This window comes from Hibiscus syriacus, unplaced genomic scaffold, assembly GCF_006381635.1.
Source record: "Hibiscus syriacus cultivar Baekdansim isolate YM2019G1 unplaced genomic scaffold, ASM638163v2 tig00110450_pilon, whole genome shotgun sequence".
Lineage (NCBI taxonomy): Eukaryota > Viridiplantae > Streptophyta > Magnoliopsida > Malvales > Malvaceae > Hibiscus > Hibiscus syriacus.
The window spans coordinates 9,866,472-9,880,866 of record NW_024062743.1 but is presented as its reverse complement, the minus strand read 5'-3'; the positions used below and the strand labels follow the sequence as shown (position 1 = coordinate 9,880,866).

Genomic DNA, 14,395 nt, shown 5'->3' with positions numbered 1-14,395 from the left:
TTTAAAAAAAATAAAAACATACCAAAATGTAAAATCATATTAAGAAATACGGTAACCCGAGATCATGCCAAAAATATACTATAATTAGAGATCAACCCAAAGGCATACAATAAATCAAATATCATGTCATCAAAATATTCAATATCATTAAAAAGTTCAGAGCAATTTAGATAAATAAATCAAAATAATAATGTAACATCATCATAAACACACTTGCATCAGTCTGAGAACTCTAATAGAGTAGCCTACTATTGATATGCCTATCACGATCTACGGTAGTAAGTGAAAAAGTGTGGATTTTTCCTTGAGATTTTGTATATCCCAATATTAGCATTTGGTAATGGTGAGAATATGTGAAGATGGAAGGGTTTCAAAGGTTTGTGACTGATGATGTTGATGGTGGCTGATGGTCTTGTACTGGTGAGGGGACAGGTGTACTGGTGAGGGGACAGGTGACTGGTAATGGGTTTCATCGATGGTCGATGGGGGTTCACCAACGGTGGCAAATGACAGTAACAGACGTGAGTCTAAGGATTGCAATTAAATTTTTTTAAAGTTTTGAGGGTTTCTTAATATTTTCAAAACTTTTGGGTTTTTTAAAAGAAATTATATTTTTTAAATTTTTCAAAATTAAATTTCTAAAATTACTAGAACGTGTGTCACTTAACGGAGTTTTTTAATGGTTGTTACGATCGGGGCAACTAAAGTGGTAACTTTTGTAATGTTTGGCATCGGGATGAATAGAAAAAAGTTTTGGCACCATTTTGTTAAAAACGATATAGTTTTAGCACTTATTTTCTAATTAAGCCTATAAGGAATTATAAATTTATTTAAATAATTTATGGTAACCTACTAGTAACTCTCGGAGAGTGTGAATCATACAAATCTACTGGATGATAAGCGTCAAATCAATTCGACCCTTGATTATGTGAAACACAAGCACATTCACAGAAGTATATTGCCAAATCTATATTCAAAACCTAATAATCATATTAAAATACTAAAGATATTAATGCATTTTTGGGTTAATCGGATTATTTAAGGGCTTTTGGGTTATAATTTAGTGAAACAAATCGCAAAATCAGACTCAAGACATTCAAAAGTATCAGGATATAGGTTTTCAAAAAAGTCAACGTCGGTCAACAACAATCATTGGTAGTCAGTTAGTGGTCAATAGTCAATGATTGATCAATGATAATTGGTTGTCAATTGTTAACTATCGGCTTGGATTGGCTCAGTTCGACTTGATTTGGCTCGGTTCAAAATAGACCAGTTCAGTTCAATTAGACAAGTTAAGGTTGGATCGATTGGGCTAGATCGGTTGGGTTGGACAAGTTGGATTGGGCTGAAGGGATTTGGGCCAGATAGGTTAGGGTACTAGTACAGGTCGGGTCGACCTGAATATCAAAAACTCTCTCCCAAGCGATGAAGGATCCCAACGCGTAGAAGTAACGCGTGAGACTTAATACAGTGGCCCTAGTGGTTGAAAAAAAATTGAAAAATAATCTAAAATGAAGAAGATGAGGGTGCATATGACGGTGAACAGTGCATAAGAGTGCGCATTATAGTTAACGACAGAGAGTTGAATTTTAACCCCACCAAAAAAAATTGCTTTACCCTTTTCATGTCGCCACCGCTGACAACAAGGTTGGCACTGAAAGACTCATAACAACACCAAAAATTCGATGGTTTGGGCGTTGAGATGAACGGAGAGCTCAACGACGATGAAACGGTGAAGAAAGCTTCTTAAAGAAAAAAAATTTAAAAGAGAAAAAAGAGAGAAAAATGGATATATATATATATATATATATATATATATATATATATATATATATATATATATATATATATATATATATATATATATATATATATATATGGAGTTTCTAATTTGGGAAGGTTACATGTAAGTAAAAGGGATTTTTAAATCCCTTCTTAACCTAATAAATAGAAATTTACTCTTTTAGATCTCGAATCTTTCCTATATTATAAATTTGATTTAAAATTTTAATAAAATATTATTTTTATCCCCAAATTTGAATTAAGAAAGATTTTACCCCTAAATTGGGTGTGACATGAAGAAAATTTTGAAAAGATTGAACACAATAATTTAGAGTAGTTCTACTTTCTAAACCAATATCTATATTCGCTAACTTAGCTATCCACACTAAGGATTTTTATAAATTCACTAATTTGTAACAACCTTTGAGGATAAAGTGTAACCTTACAAGTCCCTTAAGAATTAAATTCTTGAGACACACTCTCAAAGAAAAAAGTACAAATTACAAACATAGAAAAACCTCACAAGAAAATGTTTGCACGATTCTAAAACAAATAAGAACAATTAAGAAATAAATTCAAAAGGAGTACAAAAGTTTTCTTTGAAAGAAAGAAAGAAAAAATACTGAAGAATGTTGACTTGAATTTGGTTCTATTTGATTGCTTATGCTTTCTTTGTAATCTCTTGTCTTCACATTGTTGGAACAATCCTTAAGCTTTTTGGCTAGGTGGAAGGTGATACAACTTAACTTAAAAGACCGGTTTTGGAAAAACAACTTTGGAGTCGCATCTATCTTTGGGTTAGGTAGGTCGAATACCTAAAAATATATTTTAAAATAATTTTAAGAAAATTAATTTAAAAGATAAAAATAATCCAAGTTTAACCAAAAAATTATTTTGAAAAGGATTCGGAAGTCTATTATGAGGGGAAGGATGAGCAGCCCCACAGTACCCAAAATTAATACATAAGCGATTATACGTCACATAATCTATGAAGCTTACAAATCCAAATAAGTACTTAAATTATGATCCTTATTTAAAAAAATTTAAAGGATTATTAGTTTGTACGAACAATTTCTAGAAACACACTCCTAATTAGTCAAGGTGTATTTCTATATATTCTCCACTCATCTTGTATGTTGCATTTGGGCTTGTGAAGTGAAAAATAACCGAATAACATGTTAGTGCATTATTATCGGATAATAAAGTTCAATACCAAAAAATAGACTGGTGCATCCTTATCGGATAATAACATTCAATATCAAATAATAGGCTAATGCATCCTTATCAGAGGGTAAAGTTCAATACTAAATAACAATAATAACTAATATTAATGGTACTGTAATTTTTTTTTACTTTTAAATTAATTTTATAAAATAAAGGCTTGGTAATAAAAAATTAAAATTAAAATGATTAAATAAAAAATATTCATTTACTATTTATACAAAAATACACCATAACAATTAACTTTTAAAAAATAAACAAAATAGTTAAACAAAAAAGGCATGTGCAATCATCATGACATGTTTATGATTATAGCTATTGATTAACCGTTGATGAGTCGTTTTACGAGTTTTATCTCTAATTAATTTTAATCTTATTGATATAGTTATCAATAATTAATTTTTTTTCATTACCCTTATTTTGAATCTCTCCGGAATCTATAAGGGCCAGATCCAAAGGTTGAGAAACCTTTAAGCATGAATTATGAACAACTGGGATGATTGGCGACGAGCTTGGCAGCCTCAAGATCAGCAGCTTTCTTTAGAAAATTACTCCGGTCGTCATCCTCGAGAGCCATCTGAATGGGGCAAGATCCCAACCCATCGGCAATTGCAAGCAAGATCTTCTTCATCTCCGATTTGAACTCATTTGGGTCGACGGTGTTGCTGCCATCCACATCGAACTTGTCGAAAATAGAGTCGTACATCTCGTTCAGCTGCTCCGGCGGGGTTGTAACGTCGACGCCGAAGTGGGCTTCGATGAGGCGGAGAGACTCGAAGGCCTTGCGAAGCTCCGATCGGCAGAGGACGCCGTCCGAGTTCAGATCAAGAGATACGAAACTCTCGTCCATGCACTTATTGAAATGCTCTTCGTCTGTCACGAAGTTTCTCACCGTTGATCCGTTGATGATTACCACTCCCATATCTCAATCAAACAGAACCCTTTGTTTCTTCCCTTTATCGTCAATGAATTTTGAAACCTCTAGTGTTATATATATGTATATGTATGAATATCAAATTTAGATCCTCCATAGAATTTTCAGCTGGATGAATGGCGATCCTGATCCTGAGCTTGTTGGTTTGAAGTTATTTTAATGTTGTATCTGAAAAATGTTTAGTTTTAATCTGAATTATTATTATATCAGAATTATATTTTTTTATAAATTATGATAGGTTATAAAATAATTTATGTTTAGGGTTTAGTTGTACGATTTTTTAAGGAATTTTTTAATTAGAATATGTCAGGTAAATCATATGTTAGTTATAAAAAAATTTTTGCTTAGTCTTTATAAATTTTTATTTAATTCAAATTTTATCTCGTTCCCTTAGTTGTCGTTAGTCTTTATAAATTGATTTAAGCTATAGCACATGATTATAAAGCAAACTAAGACCTTTGGGATGATTTTTGGGTGTTTTCCAAGCTTAAACAAGGTAGTTTTGGATTCGAGTATTGATATTGGATGAACAGTATCAGCACTGAATGAACTGGGATCAGTTTTGGGCATTTTATAAGGGAATTGTCAATACTCTAAGGAGCAGTATCAATACTACAGCTGGTATCGATATTGAGGGTAACAATATCGATATTGGGAGGAATTTTGGCAAAATATAAACTATTTTTGGTACCGATACTCAAAGAGGTATCAATACTTGACCTAAGAGTATCGATATTGTATGTTTGGTATCAATACTACTCATTTTAGAAATTGGAATCGAACTTATTAAGGCCCGTATGAGTTAAGGATGACCCATAATGGTGGAACTTAGTCTACGAGGGACATAAATGACACAAGGTGCCTAGTAACACTCTTAGAAGTGGGTTACGACCGAAGTAACCATATTAGACGTAATACATCCAAAGTCTTCAGTCGAGCACGTATTGAGTAACTATGAACGAAGGATCATTGCAGAGGATATACTGACAAGCGATACGTTAAGCTAATCAGATTACGAAATAGAGGAAAAGTGTACTACGAGAGAGATAGTGAACTAAGTACGTACAAGTTGTCCCTCCAATTCAAAGGGAATTATGGGGAAGTGTGATCAAAGCGATTAAAGTATCACTATCTAGTATTGAACTCGATTCAAGTATTGGTCTAACAAGTAATTTAGTCAGTGAAAAGCATAAATAGTTGTTGTAAAATCATGAAACACATTGAGACCTCCTTAGAGACATAAATGACTAAAACGCCCTTAAGTAGTGAATGAAAAGAATAGTACAACTTAATAAACTAACAGAAGTAACAAACTAATAAACCCACGCATAATGTTCTAGATAAGAGAACAAGCGAGATAACATCTAGTGAGGGATTATCTCACTTTAGTGTGTCGAGCTACACTAGTGTGTAGTTAGGCTACCTTAGTTGCCCTAGAGGGGCATTGTCACTGTTATGAGGCCTTTGGGCCTCATATACGCATGTATAGTTGCACCATTCCAATACAACAGTTGTCCTTAAAGCTTGGCTTGATCTATGTGATACCAATTCAGTGCTTCAGATGAGCGGGAATTACCGATGTTGTGTGACCTGGGTTCCCCCTCCATGGTCTACCTGATGCTATGTGATACCTTGAGATCATTCAGCAGCTTAGAGGGGATTTTACTGATACTATGTGACACTACTACCCCCTAACAGTAATCTAATATCTGATGCTATGTGAGACTATATACTAGTAGAGTGTAGCATTCAGATAATGCACAACAGTGTCTGTGTCGTATTCAAATAATGCACAATAGTGTCGATGTCGCTTTCAGATAATACACAACAGTGTGTTATGGGTCACATTTAGTTAATGCACAGTAGTTACAGTTATCGTGGTTAGAGACCCATTAGAGGTGTACTCATGGCAAGGCCCTTAGTAGAGGATTAAAGGATGCATGAAAGTCCTACCTTAGTGATAGAACAGTTGAGCCTGAAGTAGCTAGCACTTGATATTGATCAAGCATGTACCTACTTCTTAGTACCACGTCTTTATCACGTTTCTGTTTATGAGACTCAAAATGTTGCTTTAGATTAGTGATTATACTGTTGGACTTTGTAACCTCAGCGTTCAAATGTTTTTCGTTCGTAGGTTATTAGCTTGAGTCATTCGTGGAGCACCGTCGCAACAAGATTTCTAGCATCTCTTTCAGAGCAGTGTATTGTAGCTTTAGTAGGCATGTGTATTCATAGGATCCTTATTAATGTATTCATATTAATAACTTTGAGTTTGTATTATTTTGGTCTTAAACTATGTGTCATGGAGCTTCGAATTATAAAAGTGTTTTATAATTGTCATGTATGTCTATTTTGATAGCATTCAGTAATGTTTTGAAATGAAAATAAACAAGTTTTAAAAAATCATTCGGCAACCCAATGCAGCACTTTAAGCCCAATCGGACTTAGGGTGTTACAAGACTGAAATAATATCAAACTTATAAATAGTTTCAGTGATGTATATTTGCATAACTTTAAGTCAGCTTCGCAGTAATTATAAGATTCATCTTAGTCGCCATACAACTTCATAATTTCCTTCTCTTTAGCATACTATGCTTTCATGTATGATACAATGTAGCTCTAGAGAAATTTTATGACAACTATCAAAATCGAAATGCTTACCTGAGGGGCTATTTTCATAATAGAAAGATGGTTTCAAAAATTATTGTTGGCATACAAGTTATGATCTTGACTCAAATCGCCAACGTTACAGAGGTTTGTAATATTTGGTTATTTCACCAATCGGAATTTGGGGTTTAAAATGAAATTTAAGACTGTGTTATAAGTTTTAAAAGTTAGGGAACCTAAATACAAGCGCCTGAAAAGTTCAGTGACCATATTGTAAACGTACTAACGGCAGTGTAACGGCGTCAAACGGTCGGGGACCATATTACAAGTAGACTAAATGTCGGGGGACCATATTGTAAATTGACTAAATGTTAGGGGACTGTATTGTAAGTTTTAAAAGTTGGGGGACCTAAATGAAAACTTTAAAAAAGTTCAGTGACTATTACTATACTTTACCCTACTTTTTTTTAAATGAAAATTCGATGTGACATGTTAAATATAAAAATATTCCATGTCAACGAGCTGTTAGTAATATAATGGTAAAGTGCAAAAAAAAAAACTCAATCTATAAAGTTGAGTGAGCAAATTGAAAATTTTGAAAATATAATGAATAAAATAGGAATCATATAAAAAAATTAAGAAAACACATTTGTAATTTAATCTTATTATTATTATTATTATTATTATCTATATTTAAACGACCTCATAATTAAGACGTCGTTCAGAGGATCTTCTTAATTGTGATGCAAGCTCCAAATTGTACAGTCACCAAACCACATTTTCTAAGTATTCTCTCTCTCTCTCACCCGTTTCTTTAGGTTTCTAGCTCAACGCAAACCCCAAAGCAAAAGAAAAGATAACGAGAATAAGACTTTGTTTAAAAAAAGGATAAAGTATAATAATGGTCACTAAACTTTTCTAAAGCTTTTATTTAGGTCCCCAACTTTTAAAACTTGCAATACAATCCCCAATATTTAGTCTGTTTGTAATATGGTCCCGGACCGTTTGACGTCATTACACTACCGTTAGTACATTTGCAATATAGTCACTGAACTTTTCAAGCGCTTGCATTTAGGTCCCCTAACTTTTAAAACTTGCAACACAATTCTAAATTTCATTATAAACCTTAAATTCTTTTTTGATCTCGAATTTCCTTTTTCGCTTCTCTCTTCTCATTTCCAGCGTAACTTTTCAGTCGGGGATCATGATAAATTCTAATCTAACTTTGAATTATGTGGAGGTGTTGACTTGAATAAGGGTCCATTGAGAGAAGACCCAACCAAGGGACTATCGGGACCATCAACGATTCAAGGTGTAATGTTAGATACAGGTCATCTCAGGTGAAGCATAGATGTTCGATGAAATGTTTGTGAGAAAAAAATGGGGTTAAAAATGCAGAGTTGACAAATACTACTAAGATGAACTAAGTATCATTGTTGAAAGTCACCAACAAAGCTGTAATTATTTTGTATAAATGATATATAATAATTTCTTCGTTTAATCCTTGTGCTTAAAGATTTTCAAACAGATGATCAAATATAATGAAATCCCAAACAACGCATACACCTCTCGTTTGATTTTTGTTCTTCAATTTTCCGCCATGTAAAATTGTAAACCCAAGCAATGCTCTGTCTTTCAGCTTTTTATTTACAAAGAAAAAATGGAGGAAGAATTACTGGAACGCAACACCAATTGCATTATTTCTTAGCCTCTCCCCTCACTTGCAAGAATGTATTTATTTTCTCTTTTGGGCTATCCGGAAGTAAGCTTTTTCTCTTTCGTACTTTCCCATTTTCAGCTCGCATTGTGTGTTTTTTGTTGAAATTTTTATGTTTCTGGAACTGCATGTCAATGATCTGGATATTCAATGTTAGTTTTGAACCAAAACCATCTAATTTTCTTTTTTTCTTCTTAATCAAAACTTTTAGTACTCCTTATGAAAGATATTCAGTCTATCAAAATAGAAGTGAAATAGGGTTATAGGCTATTTTTTTTATCTTCTTGTTTGATTTTTCTTTAAATCAGGGAATTGGTTATGAGTATCGACATAGTGAAATCATGAGGCTCAATCCGAGAGATTACTAGTACTAGTTTATTGGGAATTGTATTGATTCGACCTGTGGTTTTCGGCGTCCTGTGAGCTCGTATTCTTTTTAATAAGTTCATGTTGATTATGGGACTGATATATCAGGAACGAATTAAATTTTTTTACATGTTTTGGAAATTTTACAGTTGAATTGTATTGAATTATAGCTTTAGGAGACTATTTTGCATACACATAACTCGAAAGGTATCATGACAGGGTAGTATATTTGGAGTAGCTACTTGACCCTGTCATGATGCCTTTCGAGTTACGAAAGAGACTGAAAGGTGAATGCGTTGTTTGGAATTTCATTATATTTGATCATCTGTTGGAAAATCTTTAAGCATAATGATTAAACGAAGAAATTATTATATGTCATTTATACAAAATAATTCCAGCTTTGTTGGTGACTTTCAACAATGATACTTAGTTCATCTTAGTAGTATTTGTTAACTCTGCATTTCTAACCCCATTTTTTTCTCACAAGAATTTCATCGAACATCTATGCTTCACTTGAATGATATGTATCTAACATTACACCTTGAATCGTTGATGGTCTCAATAATCCCTTGGTCGAGTCTTCTCTCAATGAACCCTTATTCAAGTTAACACCTCCACATAATTCAAAGTTATGTTGGAATTTTTTATGCATCCTCGACTGAAAAGTTATGTTGGAAATGAGAAGAGAGAAGCGAAAAAAGAAATTCGAGATCGAAAAGGAATTTGGGGTTTAAAATGAAATTTAGGATTGTGTTATAAGTTTTAAAAGTTGGGGGACCTAAATGCAAGCGCCTGAAAAGTTTAGTAACCATATTGTAAACGTAATAACGACAGTGTAACGGCGTCAAATGGATGAGGAACATAATGCAAACAGACTAAATGTTGGGGGACCATATTGCAAATGGACTATTAGGGGGCTGTATTGCAAATTTTAAAAGTTGAGAACCTAAATGAAAGCTTTAGAAAAGTTCAGTGACCATTACTATATTTTATCCAAAAAAAAACCTAATTTTGTTTTTTGAAAACCATAAAGTAAAACATATTTCAATCAGGTTTCTTCTTCTTGTGGTTTTTGTTTTATTGTTTTTTGCATTACGTTTTTCTGTAAAATATTTGGTTTCGTTAGTTTCATTTTTTTTAAAGAGAATTCTTTATTGATGTTTATTTGTTGACTTTGCTTGTATTTTCGTTTATAGGGTCTGATCTACAACAAGGAGAAGACAAGAGGACATTTTTGGAGGATTTTAAACTTTTGATTCTGTTTTTGGTTCGATTAGGGTTTTTGTTAGGATTTTTCTCGGATTTCTTAGGTTTGGGTAAAATATGAGAACTTCGTGGGCGGATTCTGTAGCAACTGAAACTGCAGTTTCAGACAACAATTCCTTGCGTCGTCCAACTCGATCCACTTATGTCCCTCCCCACATTCGTAACCGTCCTGCTTTCGACACGCCTAATCTCTCAGGACCGGCTCCTGAGAAGACAAGTGTTAACGAGACTGCTGGTGGGTCCCAATGGTCCCTGTCAAACTTTGGAGGCGGTTGGGGACGAAGCCCGAGGACCGGCGTCAGAGTCAGGGGTATGGTTATGCTGGAGCTGGACGAGGTGGTGACGGCGGTGTTTGGAATAATAGAAATGGTGGTTGGGATAGGAGAGAAAGGGAAGTAAACCCGTTTGGCGATAATGATGAAACTGATGCTAGGGACCAAGCATTTAGTGAACAAGAGAATTCGGTGATCAATTTTGATGCATGCGAGGATATTCCGGTGGAAACTAGTGGTGAAAATGTGCCACCGCCTGTAAATACATTTGCTGAGATAGATTTAGGGGAACAATTGAATCAAAACATTAGGCGATGCAAGTATGTGAAACCAACTCCGGTTCAACGTCACGCCATTCCTATAGTACTAGAAGGAAGAGATTTGATGGCTTGTGCTCAAACAGGGTCCGGGAAGACGGCTGCCTTCTGCTTTCCAATTATTAGTGGAATTATGCGCGAGCACTATGTACAGAGACCCCGTGTAGAACGAACTGTCTACCCTCTAGCGCTTTATCTCCCACAAGAGAGCTTTCTTGTCAAGTGAGATTCCTATTCTTACAACATTTGATAGTTCAGAATGGTTTAATGTGTTTTAGTTCTGATAATATTACTATTTTCAGATACACGACGAGGCGGCGAAGTTCTCCTATCAAACTGGTGTCAAGGTTGTAGTTGCCTATGGAGGGGCACCAATTAATCAACAGGTTCTACTGCATGGAATTTGGTTTCCAATATCATTCATTATCTATGTTATTTTGACATGAATAGTTCTTATTTATTATGTTGCATGCTAAACTAATTGATTTTAATTTGTTATATATATTTGTTCTATGAACTAATTTCTGATTCTGACTCAATAAATTGTTGATTTGTTTTGAAACGTGTTGTAGTTTGCTTTCATTTCTGTCTAATTACAGTATCCCGCATATTGACTCAATGAGGGGCCTTGTTTTTCATAGGCTGTTGAATATATTCTTATTGGAAAACGTGGTAAGAATGAATTGTGTTGATATGCATATTAGCTTGTTTACATTTGGTTTTAAAAGGCGCGCCTCGGGCGCTCCTAGACACGAGGTGCAGCCAGGCACTGAAGATGGCGCCCACCTGGGTTGAGGCGAGGCGAGGCGAGATACAAGAGGTGTGCGCCTCCAGGCTTTAGGCGCCGGGCGCAGCGCCTTGGAGCTTCTGGGGTTAAACCCTAACTTTCAAAATCTGTCTTTGGTTGAATCCTTTGGTGGTGGCTGATAATGGTTAGGGTTTATCACTTTTAATCGACATTTTTGATAAAGGAAAGCAGAGGAAAAGGAATATAGGGGTATTGAAATAGCAGAGAAGAAGATGAAAGCAATATTTGAAGCAGTAATTTCAAATGAATTTTATAGTGAAGAGCGATGAGGTTAACAGCTATAATGCATGGATAGACGTGCTGCATTTAACAACAAGATAATGCATTGAATTAGACGTGCTGCATTTAACAGTAGGATTAAATGCATTGAATTAGACGAGGAACTAGCTCACATCTCAATTTTGACTGATGCATGCATCTAACTGTATAGAAGGAGAAACGACACTTAAAAAGAACAAAAAAGAGATAGCTAGGTTAAGCAAAATAGTCACTCTTCCATTATAATTATCAATAAATTACAAAATAGTCACTCTTCATTAGTAAAAAAAAGTGTTATTCTCTCTAAGAAATTCAAGTTTGAGTAGTTGTGTTTGTACTACAAAGTATTAGTGTGTTGTCAAAGTATTAGTTTGATTTTTATTATATAATACAAACGATGCGCCTCACATACGAAAGGCTTGCGCCTGCGCCTAGGCTCCAGAGACCTTTTGCCCCTAGGTGCGCCTTGCGCCCTTAAAAACCAAGTATCAAATTATGTTGCCTGGCTTTTCACTCTTTTGATCTTATCGGATCTTTTTTCTCTAAATCTCTAGCTATTACTGGTTTATCAATCTCCTTGCAGGCCCCTATTTTGGAATACCCAATATTTCTTTTCCACATACTAATGTTTAACACTATTACTTAGTTGCGAGAGTTGGAGAGAGGAGTTGATATTCTTGTGGCAACTCGAGGACGCTTGGTTGATTTGCTTGAGAGGGCTAGAGTGTCCTTGCGGATGATAAGGTACTTGGCACTTGATGAGGCAGATTGCATGCTTGATATGGGTTTTGAGCCACAAATCAGAAAGATAGTGGAACAAATGGACATGCCTGATCGGGGTATGAGACAGACAATGTTGTTTAGTGCCACCTTTCCAAGAGAGATACAGGTTGGTTATAACTGTTAAATAATATCTCTATGGGTGCTGCTGAGTTTCTCGAAATCATCTTGTCAATTTCAAAATTTACTGATGCAAAAAGGAAAAAAAAACAATACTTCTATATATATATATATATATATATATATATATATATTTTGCTTTAGAATAGTTCTGGAGTGTAATCGACTTGATTTTGAGTTTTCAATAATAGAAAGAAAGAATATCTAAATTAGATCGCATAATTATTTTCTAAATTGGTGATTGTGCAGAGGCTTGCAACTGATTTTCTTTCAAATTACATATTCTTGGCTGTTGGGAGGGTTGGTTCTAGCACGGATTTGATTGTTCAAAGGGTTGAATTTGTTCAAGAGTCTGACAAGAGAAGCCATCTCGTGGATCTTCTGCATGCACAGAGGGAAAATGGAGCTTATGGCTAGGTAATGTGATTATGTGGGACCATTATGAAATATATTTGTTTTTATAAATATTTACCACTTAGGGTGCTGGTTCTGCTATCTAGTCTCATTGAACCTATAGGTCCTAGATAATTTAAAGTTGTTGATCGCTCTCTTTTTACTTTGCAGCAAGCATCGACATTAGTTTTTGTGGAGACTAAAAAAGGAGCCGACTCATTGGAGCATTGGTTGTGCATTAATGGATTCCCGGCGACAACCATCCATGGTGATAGGACTCAGCAGGTAAATTGTTAAAAAATACATCTGCTAAAGTGAAGTGAAATTATATCCATTTGACTTGAAATTGAAGTATAAGAGGGATGGCAATTCTCGTGTCTTGATTAAGCCCCGGTGTAAGAAGTAATCGCACTACCTAGTAGGACAGGTTCATTAGTTGAAAGCTGGTCTGAGTTGTGTTGCAATATGGAACCTATTCTAGAAAGAGTGTGTCGTTAAATAATTGCCATGGGCTTGTTTATGCAGGAAAGGGAACAAGCATTGAGATCTTTCAAGAGCGGAAAGACCCCGATTTTAGTAGCAACTGATGTGGCTGCTCGCGGGCTTGATATACCCCATGTAGCTCATGTGGTCAACTTTGATCTTCCAAATGACATTGATGATTATGTCCATCGGATTGGAAGGACAGGTCGTGCAGGTAAAACAGGATTGGCAACAGCTTTCTTTAATGAGGGCAATTCGTCACTGGCAAGGCCGCTAGCTGAGCTAATGCAAGAAGCAAGTCAAGAGGTACCTGCGTGGCTTACCCGATATGCATCTCGGGCTCCTTATGGTGGTAACAAAATCCGAAGATATGGAGGGGGGCGTTTTGGAGGGCGTGATTTCAGAAGGTTGGGCTCAGTGGGTAGGAATCTTGATTACTACGGTGAAGGGAATAATGGCGCTGCATACGCAGTTCCTGGGAATTATGGTGGAGGATATGCTTCAGGGGTGACAAGTGCTCGGGATTAAGTCCCCCTTTATACAAGATTATATTTTTTTTTGTATTTCACTCGAGTATATATATGGACTGGATTATTCTCACGGTTTTCATGATTTACATTTGCATCTGGGTTCATTCACTAGGAAACTAGCCATTTAGCCTGATAGGTGATTAATGATATTGAAAATTAACCACTTAGGCTTGGGTCCACCATCTGCACTTCGGCATGCTCCTTTTGGCTCAATGACAGCAAAAATTACATTTCGAACACATTCTCTTTTTCTCCATTTATAAAATATGGAAAATCTTAAAAGTGCAGGAAAAGCATGTATACTGTAATCGTAGAAAATTATGCTGTTGGTCTAAGGTCTGGTATGTTTGCTGCAGTCTTTAAGATTTAGCTGCAAAATGGCTGGTACTCTTATTTACCTACGGGGTTCCTCGTAATGTTTTTTCCACTCGTCTCTTACCTCTATCATAAGCCGGTTAGAGTTGTATATATTTTTACTTGACATAAATAAAAGATAATTTATTGAAATAAAAATTGCAATAATATATTTAATATTCGAGTA

General features: G+C 35.1%; 1 protein-coding gene and 1 pseudogene across 1 annotated transcript; one reads left to right on the top strand and one right to left on the bottom strand.

Annotated features, from left to right (window-relative positions):
- Positions 1-3,468: 3,468 nt before the first annotated feature.
- LOC120126159 lies at positions 3,469-3,925 on the bottom strand. The gene has a single exon (XM_039144429.1). The coding sequence runs from the start codon at positions 3,923-3,925 to the stop codon at positions 3,485-3,487; it is 441 nt and encodes a 146-aa protein (XP_039000360.1). The 3' UTR covers positions 3,469-3,484.
- A 5,818-nt stretch (positions 3,926-9,743) lies between these two features.
- LOC120126156 lies at positions 9,744-13,942 on the top strand (annotated as a pseudogene).
- Positions 13,943-14,395: the final 453 nt, after the last annotated feature.

Bases quoted from the DNA above. Each gene is read 5' to 3' on its own strand.
- LOC120126159 (XM_039144429.1), bottom strand. From the start codon at position 3,925: ATGGGAGTGGTAATCATCAACGGATCAACGGTGAGAAACTTCGTGACA.